Source organism: Rattus norvegicus, chromosome 3, assembly GCF_021556685.1.
Source record: "Rattus norvegicus strain SHRSP/BbbUtx chromosome 3, alternate assembly SHRSP_T2T, whole genome shotgun sequence".
NCBI classification, from domain to species: Eukaryota; Metazoa; Chordata; class Mammalia; order Rodentia; family Muridae; genus Rattus; species Rattus norvegicus.
The window spans coordinates 133,484,567-133,505,387 of NC_141536.1; the positions used below are offsets into that span (position 1 = coordinate 133,484,567).

The 20,821-nt window shown below is 41.5% G+C and overlaps 1 protein-coding gene across 5 annotated transcripts in view; it reads right to left on the reverse strand.

The window, feature by feature from the left end:
* The window catches only part of Ralgapa2 (Ral GTPase activating protein catalytic subunit alpha 2), a 282,313-nt gene that overhangs the window by 90,673 nt on the left and 170,819 nt on the right, over nucleotides 1–20,821 (reverse strand). For 4 of the 5 annotated variants that reach the window (NM_001421313.1, XM_087651017.1, XM_087651019.1 and 1 more), the window contains 6 exon segments: nucleotides 4,558–4,629; nucleotides 6,110–6,881; nucleotides 15,878–16,061; nucleotides 17,114–17,251; nucleotides 17,504–17,572; nucleotides 18,885–18,995. In NM_001421313.1, the coding sequence (NP_001408242.1) occupies nucleotides 4,558–4,629; nucleotides 6,110–6,881; nucleotides 15,878–16,061; nucleotides 17,114–17,251; nucleotides 17,504–17,572; nucleotides 18,885–18,995 (1,346 nt within the window). 5 annotated transcript variants of the gene reach the window in all.

Consider the following 20,821-nt stretch of genomic DNA (forward strand, 5'->3'; position numbering starts at 1 on the left):
ATTCTCTTCTATTCATTAGCTCGCTACTCATCCCCCATCATTCTTATGGAATAAATATATGTGAAGAAAAATCAGAAAATACAGAAAAAGAATAAAAAGAACAACTCTCAATTTGACATGTAAACAAACAACACGTCTGCAGCACTGTAGGAGATGGAAAGGAGGCTGTAAAGAGGACAATTTTTGGTAGTGACAGACCCTACAGAGAATGTACAATCTTGTAGTCAAGACTTTAGGGAATCTAGAGATTGCCATATCATTTACTGTCTTGAGAGACAGGCAGGCGCGACAACAAGAAGGGTCCCCTACAACATGACTGGCTTATCACAAGAACTATAATAATTTGGCAGCTTGGATGATGGTAACGGACATACTAAAAGGCAGTTTCAACAAAAGAACAAAAGCATAGTTACTTGATCTCTCTCTGCAACTATCTTTACATCTTAAAAGTCTTTAGCATTCAATTTACAAAAAACCCCAACCTTCGCTTTATCTGAAATACATCAGTGTTTTATCCTTAAAGCCCAGGACTATTCCATCCTGGGTCCTTGAGTCCTCGTTAACTCAGTGTAGGAGCACAAAAAGCTAAGCTCAAATGGAAGAGGATTGACTGATGTGGGTGTGAGGAAAGGTGACCTTTAGTTGTAAACATTCATCAAATTTCACATCCTCCAAAATATTAGCACTGCAGAGAGCCTGCTAAGAAGCAGACACTGTGCTTGGCCTTATTAGCGCCAGGCTTTTGAAATGGTAATTACAACATCAACAGCACTTCATATCTACAGGCTGCACAACCAGTGCATGAAGGAGCAGGTAATTCAGGAACACATATACATGAAATCAACAATGTCGCCTCCCTCGTTAGAATGCATTTTTCTTTATTACTAGGAATAGACCAGAAGAGTTCTGTTTTCGTGTGCTGTCAGATTTTAAAAACCAAAGGAAAACATGATTTACCATTTCCTTCACCACACAGGGGCAAGAAAGCCCGCCGTGATTTCTATGTACAGACATCACATACAGTATACGGACCTCAGCTGCAAGACTACTTTTTCTCAAAACATGTGAAAAAGGCACTGTGCCCCCTCCCACAACAGTGATATAAATTGATATCAGGAATAAATAAAAAAAAATGCCCTGAAAGTTGAGGGACAAGATATGTTCTTGCATGGTGTCAGACCAATCTATGGCACAGGCCAGATTTCCTTACAGGTGAAGAGCCCCAGATGTAGTTCAGGTTTTTAAAAGACAATCTTGAAAAATATCCTTTCCCATTAAATAAATTGATGTGCATTTAGAGGCCAAGATGCCAGACATAAGTCCAGGAGTTGGGGATTTAAGTGAAGGTTAATCAAAGGGCAGAAGATTGCCAATCAGCTACCCAAAGCCATATTTTACTGCAACAGCACCCCAGGGAGCTAATTCGATTGCACCTCCTGTAACTAAAGTGCATTAACATTCAACAAATTGGCTACAATTACAAGATACCAGTGCATTCGCTTAACACTGGAGAAGCAGGGAATAATTCAGCATATGCTAGAAAAGCTGGGTTTGGGGTTCAAATGATTGTTTAACATCCAAGGACCAGAGGGAGTAAAGCAAGTGCCCAAGTCCTTCAGAAATCCCTATGGAATTTCCGGAGGGCTCAGTCTCTGTCCTGGAGAGAGAAAGGGGAGGTAGACTGAACAGAGGAATGGCAGTACCAGGGTCTAAAACAGTTCTTGAATGTTTTTCAAATTCAAATTAAGCTTTACTTGAATCAAGAAATGAAAACATTTAAAATATCAACAAAGTTGCAGGATCTGCCCTGAGTATGGTTTCTTTCAATTACAACAACAATTGAATCATTTAAATCTGTATATTTTTTCTTTTATTTCTTGATACTAAAATCCTTATCACTCTCCAGAACACTAGAGTTACTAGGAGGAAAGGCCCTCATACCACCTTCTGTAGATGGAATCAGGCTGACAACAGTCAGTCTTGAACATTCCCAACATCCAGAAAACATACAAGACAGTACATGCTTCGACATGTGTGTGGTTCTAAGAAGCTATGAATGATGAGAAAGATATATGGGAAGGTAGGAAAAAAATCTAAAGGATTTTGATTCGCACAAAATGGTCAATATGAATTAATGTATCTTAAATCTGCATGCTTTTGAAAGAGTAAAAGGACATATAGCTATAAGGAAGCCTAATGTGTTTTCATCTGCTGAGTCCTTAGTGAGAAACCAGAAGGTAGACAGACTCCCTGGTAGAAAGACAGACATAGACTCTCTGGTAGGCAGACAGACAGGGAGTCAGAGAATAAAGATGGTGAATTTCCAAGACAGTCAGCTTCTTCCTCAGCCTCCCGACTTGAGAGAAAAGCCTGACAGCTGTCCCTGTCAGCAGTCCCACTACTGCTGGGCTGGCTCAACAAGTCCCAGGCTGGATCAGGACCTGCCACACAACAGCTATGAACCAATCAGTCGTTCTGTCTTCAAACTGACTAACCCTAAAGTAGGGGAGGGAAATTCTTCAGAGGCTTGAAACCCCCAGCTCTGGAGAAGGTACTAGATTTTTGACTTCCAAGTCCTTCTCTGCTCTGCAGAGAGCATTTTTCTCTGTGTGTCTGCTATGTGCATGGTTCCTCACCCCCAATAAAAATCTTTCTACATCTGTTGATTCTGTCTGTGGTGCTTGATGTTTCTCTGCTACTGCCTGTTGCAGTTCAGACTTCCTAGTCCTTTAATTCTTCGACAGAAAAACAAACAAACACATCCAATCAAGGCCCCTAGATTGCATCATTGATGCTGTGACAGAAAGATATCTCTATTAAATCCTCTTAAAGGTGTGTGTGTGTATGGGGTTGGGGATTTAGCTCAGTGGTAGAGCGCTTGCCTAGCAAGCGCAAGGCCCTGGGTTCAGTCCCCAGCTCCGAAAAAAAGAAAAGAAAAAAAAAAAAGGTGTGTGTGTGTGTGTGTGTGTGTGTGTGTGTGTGTGTGTGTATGCACTCATGTGTGTGCGCTATTTTAATACCAGGTAGTTTCACTATTTGATTAGTTGTTGCTGTCATACATAGGTTCAAGAATTAAAACCATCAACAAAATATCATAGTTATAAACCTGATATGCAGATAATAGTGACTTAAGGCAAGCATTTACTTAAGAATAAACAATGAAACCACAAGAAAGCCATCTGAACACAAACGATAATGAAACACTTGCTTAGAAAACAGTGAGGCACTGATAGACAAATGCACAGGCCAATGGAGGAGAACTCAAAACAAACCTAGTTGCAACCACTGATGTTTTGGCAGTGATGCCAAACTTACAGAAGACAGAAAAACAATCCATTTAATATGGATCCCTATTTCTCACCCTATTTAAAGGTGAACTAAAGACATACATTTTACAGTTGGGCATGGTGACACATAACTTTAATCCCAGCACTTGGAAAGGCAGCTGGATATCTGAGCTTGAGGCCAGCCTGGTCTACAGATTGAGTTCCAGGATAGCCAGGGCTACACAGAGAAACCCTGTCTCAAACTAAAAACAAACAAAACAATCTATATTTTAGCTTGAAGCTGCCAGAGTAAAACAGGGAAATTACTTCAAGACAAAAGAGTAGACAGCAATTTCCTAAGAGCAGACGAAATAATTCCAAGAACTAGCCATGATATTATTTAAAATTAAAATTAGCTTCTGCACAGCAAGAGAAAAAAAAGTCACCATAGAATGAGGAAAATAAAAATCTATGACAACAAATGTTAGACAGGGCCTGATATGCAGGGCACGAAAAGAACTGCAAAGGTGAACACCAAACCCCAAATCATCAAATAGTTTAGGGAACAGAATAGTTCTTCAAAGAAGAAATGCAAGTGGCCTACAAATAATTTTAAGTGTCCAATATCTTTAGCCACCAGAGAAATGCCAACTAAATTGGCCTAAGATTCTGTCTTATCTCAGAGTGGCTATCATCGAATAAAAGCAGCGTAGGACATGGGAGTTAGGAGTGCTTTACTCATTGCCAGTGGGAATATACGGTGCAACCACCATAAAAATCACTCCCAAGTCCATAGCCCTCAACACACAAACATACGAACAACACTAAAGACTCAAAGGCTTATGCATGCATGTGTATGTACGCACACATCTTTAGAGAACTTAATAACAGTATCTTTTTATGCATATATACAATGGTGTGTATACTATTAATAAAAAGAGGCCATGAAGTTAAAACATAACAAAACGTGGGAATTTTTTCTTTAACTTTTAGATTAAAGAAAGCCTGTGATCCCAGCTACTTGGGGGTTAAGGCAGGAGAATTACATGTTTAAGGCCTACCTGGGCTACAGAGTATGCTGAAGGTCAGTCTGGGCAACTTAAGAGTCCCGGTCTCAACAAAACAGAATGGAAGAAAACAAAACAAAACACTAAAGGTTCAGTCAAGGTCAGTGTCAACAGATTCTGGGCAACTGAAAGACTCTAGGTTTCTCTGTGTGTACCTTTTTTCCTGAAACTGTATTTGATACCATGTGTTTACAAAGTTAGACAAGAAAAGGTATTTCACGTACCACTGACGAGAGTCCAGATTCTTTAGCTCTCTCAATAATTTTGAATTTTTCTTCAACAAATGAAAATTCTTTCTGCATGGAAACAAAGTATGCAAGAAGAAATCATGTGACCACAGACCAGCTTTGCTATTTTCTAATCCAATACCAAACATAGCCATTGTGGTGGTTTGAAAAGGAATGCTCCCATAGGCTTATATATTTGGATTCTTGGTCATTAGGGACTGGTACTAATTGGAGCTGTAGCCTTGTTGGGGTTGGTGTGGCCTTGTTGGATAACGTGTGTCGCTGGGGGTAGGCTTTGGGGTTTTTGAAGCTTGTGTCTCTTTCTGCTGCATGAGAATCCAGATGTAGAATTCTCAGCTACCTCTCTAGCTCCATGTCTGACTATATGTTGCCATGTTTCCCACCATGATTACAACAGACTAAACCTTGAACTGTAAGTGAGCCCCAACTACATATTTTCCTTTGTAAGAGTTTCCACAGTCATGATGTCTCTTCATAGTACAGTAACGCTAAGATAGCCATCATCTATCTGCAATCTCCTTCGCTGAAGAGCTGTGGTAGATCTTGTAGAAGTTTGAATGAGATGTCCCCCATATTCTTGGACATTTGAATCTTGCTCCCCACTTGGTGGTCCTGTTTGAGTAAATTTAGGAAATGTGACCTGATTGGAGAGAGTTTGTCACTGGGGATAGGCTTTGAGGTTTCAGAAGCCATGTGCCACTTCCAGTGCATTCTCTTTGCTTCCTGTTACCAGTTGGAGATAGGAGTTCTCAGCTGTGGTCCAGCTGTCATTTCTGTCACCTGCCATTATGAATCCTAAACATCTGGAACCATATGTCCAAAATAAACTCATTTGTCTAATAGTTGCCTTTTCATAGTATTCTATCATAGCAAAAGAAAAGTTACTAATTCAGAAGTTTTCAAAACAGCCCAATTTTCCTTGAGTATACAGAGATAAAATGACCCCCTCCTCCCTGGCATCTAGTGACAGTGGAAAGCTCTTTAGTCAGTGAGTATGTTCCTTGTGTGCAAGTGCTCGATACCGGCTCTGTGAATTCCTTCCCACTCTCTCTTTAAAGCTCTTTAAAGCTCACCATCAGGTCCTGGTCAATCCTATCCTCTTCCCTGAGGTGTCCTCCAATGTACACACTACCCACTGGACAGATAAAACTGCTCTTCTTGGCCCCCTGTGCCTTTGTCTGAGGCGCATCAAGTTCGCATCCCTCATCAATCCTGTGGCTAGACAGTGGTTTACTTACCTTTGCAGTCCGCTTGTATCTTGTATGAAAACAGAAATAGTATGGCCAGGGAGGCAAGAAGAAGAAAGGACAGTTCATATGCTTTCAAAGGTCTGACAGGTGTTTGTAACCCAAGCTGTGCACTAGTAACACACACTTAGTTTTCTCTACCTTTAATCCAGTAGCTAAAAATAACCTGTAAGTATTGAAATCCAGAAAAACCTCTATTTCTTTTACTTCAAGTTAATAATAATAATAAAAAGAATATCCCTCATATAAAAATAATGATAAAACATTCAGAGCTCAGTTACCTTCTGTCCCAGGAATTCATTCCCAAGTCATCAAGCAACAGCCTGCAGAAATAGAAGGGTCCCCGGGGCTCCACTGGCGAGGGCTGCCCTTGGCTCGTGACCTTTACTGCAGAATTAGAGTGACACCTCTGCACATACTCATCCTCCTGTGTGCTCTGGCGCAGGATGACCTCGATGATTTCCTTTTCTTGGTCACAGTTCATTGCACTCGGGGTTGGGGAAGGCTCATTTAGATTTAGTTGTGATGGTAAAAGGCATTCAGGGCTTGTATGGCCAATGTTTTCAAGTAATTTGTCAAGCACATCATCTCCCTCCTCACCGTGAAACAAATTGCTCTGTGGTCCACATGTGTGATGGTGCCAGCCAGAAATCTGAAATGAGGGATTCCTTCCACTGGGAGCCAGGCGGCCTTCCAGAGGTCCATATAAAACCTTGCCATCCCAAGAGTACTTCCCTGAGATATCCCTCACAATGACTCTCACGTCTGAGAGGGAACCCCCTGAAGTTCCTCCAGCTGGTCCTTCTGCTGGTGTTTGAAGGTAGGAGATGAGGGTGCTATCATTAAAGACGAAGAGCTGCAGGTTTGGGCTCCTGAACACCTCTGAGGACAGCTCAGTTCCTTCCACATGGGCATTGTCATGGTTCTCACTAACCAGGCTGTGCAGCACGGCAGGACCCCCACTCAGTGGATAATGGCCAAGGTGGTTCACTAGGTGGGCCATCACCATGCGTGCAGTGAGGGGGATCAGTTCCACACTTCTTCTCTTCTTCTCTGTAAACAGAAAGAAAAAGCCATGAGGGGACCACGAAATTTCAGTCATTAGTTTGAAAGTTTGATAGTTATTTTTGTTTTGTTTTATGAGACAAGGTGTCACTGTGTACCACTGGCTGGCCTGGAACTCACTATGCAGATTAGGTTGGCCTGGAATGCACAGAGATCCATCTGTCCCTGCCTCTGTCAGGGCTAAAGGTGTGTGCCATCATACCCAGCTGAATGTTTTTAACTGTGGGATTGATTTTTTAAAATCTCTTTTCTTTTTGACCCTAATTCTATTTGAATATAAAAACATAGTTAAAACAGACTGCAGACTGGTAAAGGACCAACTTACATGAAGACGTCATTCTGAAAGGGACTTTAAAAGTCTATAGACATAAGCCAAAGGGAAGCATTTCCAGGTTAGACAGATAAAAATTCAGGGGCTCAGATTTGAGTAAAACACCGAGTTGGAGGGGAAGTGGAGATCAGAAAGTGGGCCAGAGATCCTACTTTGTTGGTTGCAAGTAAACCTCATAAGGATATTAATAAACCTTGATGTTATTTTAAAAGATTGCAAACAATATATTTAACAATCATTGTGACAGTTTATGTTTTGTTATTGGAACAAATAAAATATTTAAGAAAATTCATGATGAATTTTAATAAACCATGGAGACACTTAGAAGAACTTAACTGAATTTATATTTCATGATTTAGTAATCGGGAGCAACAGATTTAAAAATTTTAGCTTAAATGTATACAAAGACTTTGACAACATTATGAGTCCCAGGGCTTTATAAAATGAGGTGAAATGGACACTAAAACTAGAAATTGAAATAATACTTCAAGAGACCAGATAAACAGTTCTCTGCACCCAAATCCTGTGGGAGGGAGAGCTAAACCTTCAGAGAGGCACACGCCTGGGAAACCAGAAGAGACTGCACTCTGCACACACATCTCCGACGCCAGAGGAAAACACCAAAAGCCATCTGGAACCCTGGTGCACGGAAGCTCCCGGAAAGGGCGGCGCAGATCTTCCCGGTTGCTGCCGCCGCAGAGAGCTCGTGGGCAGCACCCTGCGAGCGAATTTGAGCCTCGGGACCACAGGTAAGACCAACTTTTCTGCTGCAAGACACCTGCCTGGTGAACTCAAGACACAGGCCCACAGGAACAGCTGAAGACCTGTAGAGAGGAAAAACTACACGCCCGAAAGCAGAACACTCTGTCCCCATAACTGGCTGAAAGAAAACAGGAAAACAGGTCTACAGCACTCCTGACACACAGGCTTATAGGACAGTCTAGCCACTGTCAGAAATAGCAGAACAAAGTAACACTAGAGATAATCTGATGGCGAGAGGCAAGCGCAGGAACCCAAGCAACAGAAACCAAGACTACATGGCATCATCGGAGCCCAACTCTCCCACCAAAACAAATATGGAATATCCAAACACACCAGAAAAGCAAGATCTAGTTTCAAAATCATATTTGATCATGATGCTGGAGGACTTCAAGAAAGACGTGAAGAACTCCCTTAGAGAAACACAGGAAAACATTAATAAACAAGTAGAAGCCTACAGAGAGGAATCGCAAAAATCCCTGAAAGAATTCCAGGAAAACACAATCAAACAGTTGAAGGAATTAAAAATGGAAATAGAAGCAATCAAGAAAGAACACATGGAAACAACCCTGGATGTAGAAAACCAAAAGAAGAGACAAGGAGCTATAGATATGAGCTTCACCAACAGAATACAAGAGATGGAAGAGAGAATCTCAGGAGCAGAAGATTCCATAGAAATCACTGACTCAACTGTCAAAGATAATGTAAAGCGGAAAAAGCTACTGGTCCAAAACATACAGGAAATCCAGGACTCAATGAGAAGATCAAACCTAAGGATAATAGGTATAGAAGAGAGTGAAGACTCCCAGCTCAAAGGACCAGTAAATAACTTCAACAAAATCATAGAAGAAAACTTCTCTAACCTAAAAAAAGAGATACCCATAGGCATACAAGAAGCCTACAGAACTCCAAATAGATTAGACCAGAAAAGAATCACCTCCCGTCACATAATAGTCAAAACACCAAACGCACAAAATAAAGAAAGAATATTAAAAGCAGTAAGGGAAAAAGGTCAAGTAACATATAAAGGCAGACCTATCAGAATCACACCAGACTTTTCGCCAGAAACTATGAAGGCCAGAAGATGCTGGACTGATGTCATACAGACCCTAAGAGAACACAAATGCCAGCCCAGGTTACTGTATCCTGCAAAACTCTCAATTAACATAGATGGAGAAACCAAGATATTCCATGACAAAACCAAATTTACACAATATCTTTCTACAAATCCAGCACTACAAAGGATAATAAATGGCAAAGCCCAACATAAGGAGGCAAGCTATACCCTAGAAGAAGCAAGAAACTAATCGTCTTGGCAACAAAACAAAGAGAATGAAAGCACACAAACATAACCTCACTTCCAAATATGAATATAACAGGAAGCAATAATCACTATTCCTTAATATCTCTCAACATCAATGGCCTCAACTCCCCAATAAAAAGACATAGATTAACAAACTGGATACGCAATGAGGACCCTAAATTCTGCTGCCTACAGGAAACACACCTCAGAGACAAAGACAGACACTACCTCAGAGTGAAAGGCTGGAAAATAACTTTCCAAGCAAATGGTTGGAAGAAGCAAGCTGGAGTAGCCATTCTAATATCAAATAAAATCAATTTTCAACTAAAAGTCATCAAAAGAGATAAGGAAGGACACTTCATATTCATCAAAGGAAAAATCCACCAAGATGAACTCTCAATCCTAAATATCTATGCCCCAAATACAAGGGCACCTACATACGTAAAAGAAACCTTACTAAAGCTCAAAACACACATTGCACCTCACACAATAAGAGTGGGAGATTTCAACACCCCACTCTCATCAATGGACAGATCATGGAAACAGAAATTAAACAGAGACGTAGACAGACTAAGAGAAGTCATGAGCCAAATGGACTTAACGGATATTTATAGAACATTCTATCCCAAAGCAAAAGGATATACTTTCTTCTCAGCTCCTCATGGTACTTTCTCCAAAACTGACCATATAATTGGTCAAAAAAAAAACGGGCCTCAACAGGTACAGAAAGATAGAAATAATCCCATGCGTGCTATCGGACCACCACGGCCTAAAACTGGTCTTCAATAACAATAAGGGAAGAATGCCCACATATACGTGGAAATTGAACAATGCTCTACTCAATGATAACCTGGTCAAGGAAGAAATAAAGAAAGAAATTAAAAACTTTTTAGAATTTAATGAAAATGAAGGTACAACATACCCAAACTTATGGGACACAATGAAAGCTGTGCTAAGAGGAAAACTCATAGCGCTGAGTGCCTGCAGAAAGAAACAGGAAAGAGCATATGTCAGCAGCTTGACAGCACACCTAAAAGCTCTAGAACAAAAAGAAGCAAATACACCCAAGAGGAGTAGAAGGCAGGAAATAATCAAACTCCGAGCTGAAATCAACCAAGTAGAAACAAAAAGGACCATAGAAAGAATCAACAGAAGCAAAAGTTGGTTCTTTGAGAAAATCAACAAGATAGATAAACCCTTAGCCAGACTAACGAGAGGACACAGAGAGTGTGTCCAAATTAACAAAACCAGAAATGAAAAGGGAGACATAACTACAGATTCAGAGGAAATTCAAAAAATCATCAGATCTTACTATAAAAGCCTATATTCAACAAAACTTGAAAATCTACAGGAAATGGACAATTTCCTAGACAGATACCAGGTACCGAAGTTAAATCAGGAACAGATAAACCAGTTAAAGAACCCAATAACTCCTAAGGAAATAGAAGCAGTCATTAAAGGTCTCCCAACCGAAAAGAGCCCAGGTCCAGGCGGGTTTAGTGCAGAATTCTATCAGACCTTCATAGAAGACCTCGTACCAATATTATCCAAATTATTCCACAAAATTGAAACAGATGGAGCCCTACCGAATTCCTTCTATGAAGCCACAATTACTCTTATACCTAAAGCACACAAAGACCCAACAGAGAAAGAGAACTTCAGACCAATTTCCCTTATGAATATCGACGCAAAAATACTCAACAAAATTCTGGCAAACCGAATCCAAGAGCACATCAAAACAATCATCCACCATGATCAAGTAGGCTTCATCCCAGGCATGCAGGGATGGTTTAATATATGGAAAACCATCAACGTGATCCATTATATAAACAAACTGAAAGAACAAAACCACATGATCATTTCATTAGTTGCTGAGAAAGCATTTGACAAAATTCAACACCCCTTCATGATAAAAGTCCTGGAAAGAATAGGAATTCAAGGCCCATACCTGAACATAGTAAAAGCCATATACAGCAAACCAGTTGCTAACATTAAACTAAATGGAGAGAAACTTGAAGCAATCCCACTAAAATCAGGGACTAGACAAGGCTGCCCACTCTCTCCCTACTTATTCAATATAGTTCTTGACGTTCTAGCCAGAGCAATCAGACAACAAAAGGAGGTCAAGGGGATACAGATCGGAAAAGAAGAAGTCAAAATATCACTATTTGCAGATGATATGATAGTTTATTTAAGTGATCCCAAAAGTTCCACCAGAGAACTACTAAAGCTGATAAACAACTTCAGCAAAGTGGCTGGGTATAAAATTAACTCAAATAAATCAGTTGCCTTCCTCTATACAAAAGAGAAACAAGCCGAGAAAGAAATTAGGGAAACGACACCCTTCATAATAGACCCAAATAATATAAAGTACCTCGGTGTGACTTTAACCAAGCAAGTAAAAGATCCGTACAATAAGAACTTCAAGACACTGAAGAAAGAAATTGAAGAAGACCTCAGAAGATGGAAAGATCTCCCATGCTCATGGATTGGCAGGATTAATATAGGAAAAATGGCCATTTTACCAAAAGCGATCTACAGATTCAATGCAATCCCCATCAAAATATCAATCCAATTCTTCAAAGAGTTAGATAGAACAATTTGCAAATTCATCTGGAATAACAAAAAACCCAGGATAGCTAAAACTATCCTCAACAATAAAAGGACTTCAGGGGGAATCACTATCCCTGAACTCAAGCAGTATTACAGAGCAATAGTGATAAAAACTGCCTGGTATTGGTACAGAGACAGACAGATAGACCAATGGAATAGAATTGAAGACCCAAAAATGAACCCACACACCTATGGTCACTTGATTTTTGACAAAGGAGCCAAAACCATCCAATGGAAAAAAGATAGCATTTTCAGCAAATGGTGCTGGTTCAACTGGAGGTCAACATGTAGAAGAATGCAGATCGATCCATGCTTATGACCCTGTACAAAGCTTAAGTCCAAGTGGATCAAGGACCTCCACATCAAACCAGACACACTCAAACTAATAGAAGAAAAACTAGGGAAGCATCTGGAACACATGGGCACTGGAAAAAATTTCCTGAACAAAACACCAATGGCTTATGCTCTAAGATCAAGAATCGACAAATGGGATCTCATAAAACTGCAAAGCTTCTGTAAGGCAAAGGACACTGTGGTTAGGACAAAACGGCAACCAACAGATTGGGAAAAGATCTTTACCAATCCTACAACAGATAGAGGCCTTATATCCAAAATATACAAAGAACTCAAGAAGTTAGACTGCAGGGAGACAAATAACCCTATTAAAAAATGGGGTTCAGAGCTAAACAAAGAATTCACAGCTGAGGAATGCCGAATGGCTGAGAAACACCTAAAGAAATGTTCAACATCTTTAGTCATAAGGGAAATGCAAATCAAAACAACCCTGAGATTTCACCTCACACCAGTGAGAATGGCTAAGATCAAAAACTCAGGTGATGGCAGATGCTGGCGAGGATGCAGAGAAAGAGGAACATTCCTCCACTGTTGGTGGGATTGCAGACTGGTACAACCATTCTGGAAATCAGTCTGGAGGTTCCTCAGAAAATTGGACATTGAACTGCCTGAGGATCCAGCTATACCTCTCTTGGGCATATACCCACAAGATGCCCCAACATATAAAAAAGACATGTGCTCCACCATGTTCATCGCAGCCTTACTTATTATAGCCAGAAGCTGGAAAGAACCCAGATGCCCTTCAACAGAGGAATGGATACAGAAAATGTGGTACATCTACACAATGGAATATTACTCAGCTATCAAAAACAACGAGTTTATGAAATTCGTAGGCAAATGGTTGGAACTGGAAAATATCATCCTGAGTGAGCTAACCCAATCACAGAAAGACATACATGGTATGCACTCATTGATAAGTGGCTATTAGCCCAAATGCTTGAATTACCCTAGATGCCTAGAACAAATGAAACTCAAGACGGATGATCAAAATGTGAATGCTTCACTCCTTCTTTAAAAGGGGAACAAGAATACCCTTGGCAGGGAAGAGAGAGGCAAAGATTAAAACAGAGACTGAAGGAACACCCATTCAGAGACTGCCCCACATGTGGCCCATACATATACAGCAACCCAATTAGACAAGATGGATGAAGCAAAGAAGTGCAGACCGACAGGAGCCGGATGTAGATCGCTCCTGAGAGACACAGCCAGAATACAGCAAATACAGAGGCGAATGCCAGCAGCAAACCACTGAACTGAGAATAGGACCCCCGTTGAAGAAATCAGAGAAAGAACTGGAAGAGCTGGAAGGGGCTCGAGACCCCATATGTACAACAATGCCAAGCAACCAGAGCTTCCAGGGACTAAGCCACTACCTAAAGACTATACATGGACTGACCCTGGACTCTGACCTCATAGATAACAATGAATATCCTAGTAAGAGCACCAGTGGAAGGGGAAGCCCTGGGTCCTGCTAAGACTGAACCCCCAGTGAACCAGACTGTTGGGGGGAGGGCGGCAATGGGGGGAGGGTTGAAGGGGAACACCCATAGGGAATGGGAGGGGGGAGGGGATGTTTGCCCGGAAACCGGGAAAGGGAATAACACTCGAAATGTATATAAGAAATACTCAAGTTAATAAAAAAAAAAAAAGAAATAAATAATACTTCAAGCTGAGAGTAGTTGAGGAAACTTCAATTGGCAAAATTTCTAAAAGTCAGTTTAATAAGTGAAAATAAAACTTTAAAACTGTTATGAGAAAAGGGCTACATATTAAATTAATGTTTATAATTTGACCTGAGAGTTTTAGGAAGTAATAGCTTTTCAACTCACACTATGAAAAATCAAATATTAATTAGCACATAAATCAGTGTAAATATATGACTTTATGCTAAATACTTCTAGTTTTAGACATTATCCAACTGGCTTACTTATAACATGTTTTATGCTACATAAAAATCCTGGAAAGAAGCAAAACCTCTGAAACTTGGGAAATTCTGAGTAATAAGTGAGGAGAACAAGATCATCTTGAATTTTCTCAGATTTTTTTATCAATTTTTTTCAATGTACATGAAATCTATATCCAGTGATAGAAAATAAAATGTCATACAAGAAGATTCTTTAAAAACAAAAACAAGAGGTCGGTTACATCTATTCTAAATTTAAACTTTTCCCAACAATCTAAGCAAAATATATAAAATTTCTATACAACTAAGAAAGATAATGCTGCACTGGAGAAATGTTACCACCAAGAAACCCACAGAAAAGGAGCCAGGAGTTCACAGCTCAGAATGGGAAACATGCTGTCCGTCGTCATGACAGCAAGGTAGGCACAAAACTAATGACAAAGGTACAAACTGACAAAGGGCCAGGGCAGAAAATATCAAAGGGTAAAAGTAACTTCCCTCTACCTTTTTTTTTTTTCTTTCTTTTTTTCAGAGCTGGGGACCGAACCCAGGGCCTTGTGTTTGCTAGGCAAGCGCTCTACCACTGAGCTAAATCCCCAACCCCCCTCTACTTTTGCTTATAGAGGTTGTGCCTTGGTTTCTGTTTTGTGAATGTTTGAATTCTACAATGGGAAAATGACCCGGAGCCCTTTGAATCAAGCTGTTAACCAAGCCATGACGACAATTCTAATATAATCCCAAATGGGCCTGGTACTGAAACATCTGTAAGCCACTGACCTCCTCCTGCACATTTCAGCTGAGTCTGCTTCCAACGCTCCCTGGGAACCAGAGATGATCTGCATGCTACCAGTGACAAAGCTAGCTGAGGGTTTCACAAACGACTGAACAAGAAAACATTCCAAGTACAGTTTCCTCTCTAGACTCCTAGAGGAAATGCAAAGCTAGAATGTCTGCCTATCCTTTGCCTCTCACTTCCTGAAACTCCTTCCCTTCCCTCTGTTCTAAGTAGTTAGTTATTAACAATGCACAATCTGGACACATGTGCTCACAGATGGCTTGACTGTGTATCTTGCTTGTAACCTTATTTAAAAGTAGTGATTATGTTGGGAACAGGTAATGGCCTAATAAGTAAGTCATTAAAACAGGGGTGAACCTACTTTAGGGCACAGTGTACATCCTGCACTCTCACCTGGTCACGGCCTGTTAAGACTCTTTCCTCTCTACAAGAGGCACAGGAGAGAGGTCTGTCTCAGGGTTGGGTTGCTAATCAACTTTCTGCATGAGGAGTTCCTCGCCTCATAGGAGTTACTCTATGAGCTCCTTCAAACCTACTCACCCTGCTGAGTCCAGTTTCAGTTCTTCTCTATGGGAAGTCCTGAAGAGGCTACCAGCCCAACAATGTCCTATCTGCCCCACTAGCTGGAAAGCTTCTTAGGGATAGAAAATGAGCCTTTTAGTGCATTCCATGGGTATGAAACAAACAGGTTTTCAGTAACATAAAACCATGTGCAAAATTTAAGAGGGGAAAAAAAGGGAAGAAAAAAACAGAAAAAAAAAAAAAAAAGGAAGAACCAGAAAAGGCAGTTTGCTATAAGAGACCCTGTAAACTGGGACTTCAACTTCAACAATGGATTCAAAACAAACCCAAAACACAAGCACGGACAAGACTACAATCTAACCTTTTCCTGCACATAAGATTGTATATCTGTAGTCATACCCACCCTCTTCCACAGTCAGCAGGTTCCCCAGGTCTGCTGATGAATGGTACTGGACAGGCTCGGAGTTCCTCACGTTTGCCAGAGGTAGGAAGGGGTCATAATCCGTGGATGACAGGTCAGCCAAGGTCAAAGTATAGTGACTTTGCTGGGTGTATGTGCTTGAGCCACAGACACAGCAGTGCAGAACCTGAGGAGGACAGATAGGAACGGCACTCTGTATGCCAGTATTTCCTGAGATCGACAAACTGTCCGGCTCCCCAGTGCTAGGGAGAGAGGGCTCCTTCCTAGGACCATGTCCAAATTATGGGTTTCCTTCTATTCTTAAATAATTTTTTGCTACTAGCAAGTCAGAAACAATACCTATATCCTCAGGGCAAACCAAAACACAAGTGAAAGGTGCCTATTTCTGTCTGTATACACCTCAGGTTTTCATCCTCCAAAGGCTGCAAGGTAGAAGGTGCCAGTCCAGGAGAAGCAAGGAAGGCTATGGGAAAGCCCTCATGGTAGAGGGCAGGGTGACCACAACCTGTGTTTAAATCAGTACAACACATGAGCCCATGAATTATAAGGAATAATTTAATACAACTTTGAAAGTAAATTGAATACAGATTTTAAAGTCTCTTACTACTCACAAAGTGAGACTTCTTAACTCATATCCTAAGGACTTTTTTCCTTTGTGTTCTTTTACTTTTGTTTTGGTTCTGGTTTTGAGGCAGGGTTTATGATATAGCCTAGGCTGCCCTGGACTCAAGGCAGTCCTTTGCCCCCACGTTCCCAAGCACTGGGATTACAAACGAACACTACACACTGCCTCTCGAGGTTTATTTAAGGCAAAGAGATTACTAAAGGCATTATGGGTTTTTTCATACTCCGATGAACAGATCTGTGTGAAGCTGATGCTGCAGACCGTATATTCTAGGAGGTATAAAATAAACAGTCCACTTAGAAACAAAGTAGACACAGAAAACGCGTCATGAAGATTAGGGGTGTTCTGACCCAACGGTAGTTGTTTAAACATGACAGTCATGTGAAGTGCATGCCTCTTCACCTTGGCAAGCACTGATTTTCTACAACCGTATCTGTTCTGCTTACTCATTAATTATTCACTTCTTTCCAAATGCATTACTTTCCATAGCTCATTTTCAGAAGGTACAAATACATATATGTAGGAAATGTACAACATTTCAGTATTTTAATCTGTAGGTCTATAGTCTGTGCCCAAGGCTTAGAGGGACTCACCCTGTAGATATAATCCAGCAAGGGAGCCCGGGATGGGTGCAATTCCTCTATGACTGCCGTAGACACAGGGTGGAGGAGGGCACTCACAGGCAGTGCCATGCACCAGTCCAAGAGACAAAGGAGCAAGGACACAATAAACTGGAAGAAGAAACATATTCAGAGCTTACATTATGGGCTTTAGGACCCACTGCATGCGAAAATAAACAGAATTGTCCCTGTGTATACTCAATATTTAATGGACACACAAGTACAGGGTAAGTTAGTAAGCACAATGGTTTCATAGGAAAGAATGTTAAAGCCAACATATAAGGATGCTATAAATGACACCATCATTTGTAATAGTTGTTCCCATCCTGTCTTATACTGAAAGCTACCAAACCTGTCACTTACCTTTTTATCTGTTTCCACTGAAGAGTACTCTGCACTTGGTAAAAGGAAAGCAATTGTGGCCACAAGGATCTGCATGAAAGATAAAACACAGTCAAGCAATTTATTATAGTTTTTATATACAGTTGTTATAGTTATATTTTATATAGTTTACATAGTTACAGTTTGGAAGCCATATGCTAAGAATCCCTAGATAGCCTTGCAACTCCACAGCTTGATGCCTACTTGCTGGGTGGTGATATAACACTGAGGGCCAGTTATAAGAGATTTGAAAATTATAATCATGTAATGGTCTTCTTTAATGGGGGACTGAGACTGCAAGGCAAGGAGAGTTCTCTCTATAGTCACGTAGTTTCTAGTGAAACTATTAGCCCCATATTTCTAGTGAGATAAAAAAAGGTTTTAAAAATAATTGTGAAAAGGTTCCCATGTGCCATCTCATAAGGCAGCATGGAGCTCCACCTCCTGCTCAGGCCTCACAGCGTGCCGGTCATTCCTACACGTGTCCTATCTGAGTAATGACAGGGTGACGCTAAACCCAACGTCCCATTCTGCAGCAGAGTAGAAAGTCTATTTCCCTCCGGATCACTGAAGGTCAAAAACCACCTGTGACTCTTGACGTGATTCTGAGGGAACAAAGTGATGTCAACCAGTGAGGTCTGTCTAGAGGTGGGAGGAAATGAATCTGCATCACTTCTTCTCTCTTCTTGCAATCCTTCATGGGGACAAGTCAGATTTCCTCAGAGTCTCCAAGGGATGGACAAAGAGTAGGTCTTGCCTAAAGAAGTACTTATAGAAACAGCCAGGCACGAGTGTGTGAGTTAGTTGTTACTCGGCTCTGAGCGAAGACGCCTTGGCTGGAGCTGACTTCCAAGGAACTGTGGTAGAGATGAGACTTCCCGTTCTTCCTGCCACCTCCCCTCAGAGGCTAGTACTGCACTGATCTCATTACTGCCAAGTAACCATGCCGCAGCAGCAAGCATGGCCCAGGGCTTTAGTCTGGGAACAACTCCTGCTTTACACAACAGCCAGGCCCCCTCCCTGCAAGGAAGGCATTAAACCAGCTGCCTACTCCTTGTTGGCACCATCCACATTATTCTCAATGAATAAAGCCCACCCTACAAAAGGTCTCTTTGTTGTGGTTGTGTCTGCCTTTCAAACCCTCCAAGCACCAGCCTCTGGCTGGAACACTGCGGGCTTCTTTGCACAGTGTCTAGAATGGAAGCGAAGAGGGGCCAGCCAACACAGCCTGAAAACGGGGCTCACATGGCGGTTTAATAGTTGCTTCTCTAACAATTACTCGAGGATCTACAGTTAATTAGATATCAAATACATTAGTAAGAAGGAAATGCAGATGCTTCAGCAGTATAGATAAAAGACTTACTTCTGCCATTTTTCGCGGGAGAGCAGTTTCAAACATCTGAAGCTTTTCCCAGTAGGAAACCAGCAACTGAAGAACATCACAGGCTACCTGAGCCACGATCTTGTTAGGAAACTACAAAAGAAACCCAAACCCAGGTCAGCAGAGCAGCTCAGCAGATGTATAGTCTGAGGAAGAACAGAGTCGATTGCTCTGGCCAGCCCTGTATACATATCTCACATGCAAATGACGAAAACTATGTCCAACTAACATCGTTTGAACATGACCACTCCATTCCATTTTGTTGCCTGTTTGAACTCAGCCGCATTAATTTATATATTCCATAGAAAAAGGTGGTCAATATTTGCCTAGAATTTAAAGCCCAAATTTCAAACTCCGTATTCACTCATATAAATCACACTATTGACAAACTGTGGAAATTAAAAGTATATGCCAAACCTTCTGCACAGATATAACTCACTCTGTCACTGGTAAATTGTCCTTGACAGTTCTGGAAGGAAGGTGCTATCTTCACTTCACAAACAGAAAACCAGGGATTAACCAAATGACTTCCTCCCTGAGGAAATACAGTGACACGCGTGTAACATACTAAGAAATGTGTAAAAGCAGACTTTAAAGACATAACCCGGGGCTAGGGTATGTTCAGTGACTCTGGACGTGTTTCCTGAAGCTGTCTGTGGCGGCTTAAAACAGAATGGCCCTCACAGGCTTATATATGCTTCAGTCTGTAAAACTGGAAAAGCAGAGCCATCTAAGATCCTTGACATCAGACAGAGACAAAGGATTTAGAGTTTTTCCTGTTGGGTTTCGGTGTTCCATTATTTTCTCACTATGCCTTGATTCCTCCCTTTTGAATGGTAAATGTCTATTCCATGTACTTGTCTGTTGGAAGTCCCACATTTGCTTTTATAATTTATAAGGGGTTACAGTTAAGAGATTTCTTTGAGTCTCAGAAGAGAATTTGAACTTTGGACTTTTAAGCTGTATTGAGACTGTGAACGATTATAGGCACTTTTGAAGTTGAACTGAGTACGGTTTGCATTATGATATGGCCACAGCCTATGGGGGCAGAGGGTGGAGCAGAGTGGAATGTGGTCGTTGATTGAGAATGGCATTCATAAGATTCTATCTGTAAATGCCTGGTCGCCAGTTGTTGGAACTGTTTGAGAAGTAGATGTGTCCTTGTTGGAGAAGGGATGTGAAGTTTCAAAAGCTCATGACATTCCCAGCTAGATCTCTCTCCCTCTATCTACCTCATGGCTGCTGTCTCAAGATGTGAGCTCTTAGCTACTATTGCTCCAGTGCCTGCCCCCCGCCCGCCCGCCTGCCTGCCTGCCTCAGCACTCCCTGCCATGATGGTCATGAATTCTAACCTCTCTGCAACTCTCAGATCCAGGAAACTCTTTATCCTAATAGTTGCTTTCAGCATTTGAGCATGGTTTCTCTTTACAGGGACAGAAAAGTAACTAAGACACTGTCCGATGTCCCCAGTCTCCTGGACGCTTCACTTCTTTGGTGAGGCAGACGACAGAGGCATGTGCAAAGCCTACTTTATCATGCTGAATATACACAAATGGGAGGAGGACAACCTGTGCTTCCTGCCTTGGCCAGAACCTAAGGCTACACAGCGATCCCCGCCTCATCATCCACAACACAAGGCTTGCCAATGGCCCTGTGCTGCTGAATCGAAGTCACAAGAGCATTCAGGGGCTCTTCACAGCCTTCCTCCTCATCTAGACTCCAGATGACCCGAATGTCACTGACATCCTCCCACTCTCAGGACCCTGGATGTTCCTGTCCTTTGTACTTGTTCCTGGCTTTGCTTCGGATGCTTTAGTTCCCAGCTCTAGTGTCCCTGGCACTGCTCTGTTGTTCAGATCCTCACAGAAGTTCACCATCTCCCGGAAGCAGGCCATACCTCCCTGCTCTTCAGTTTTATC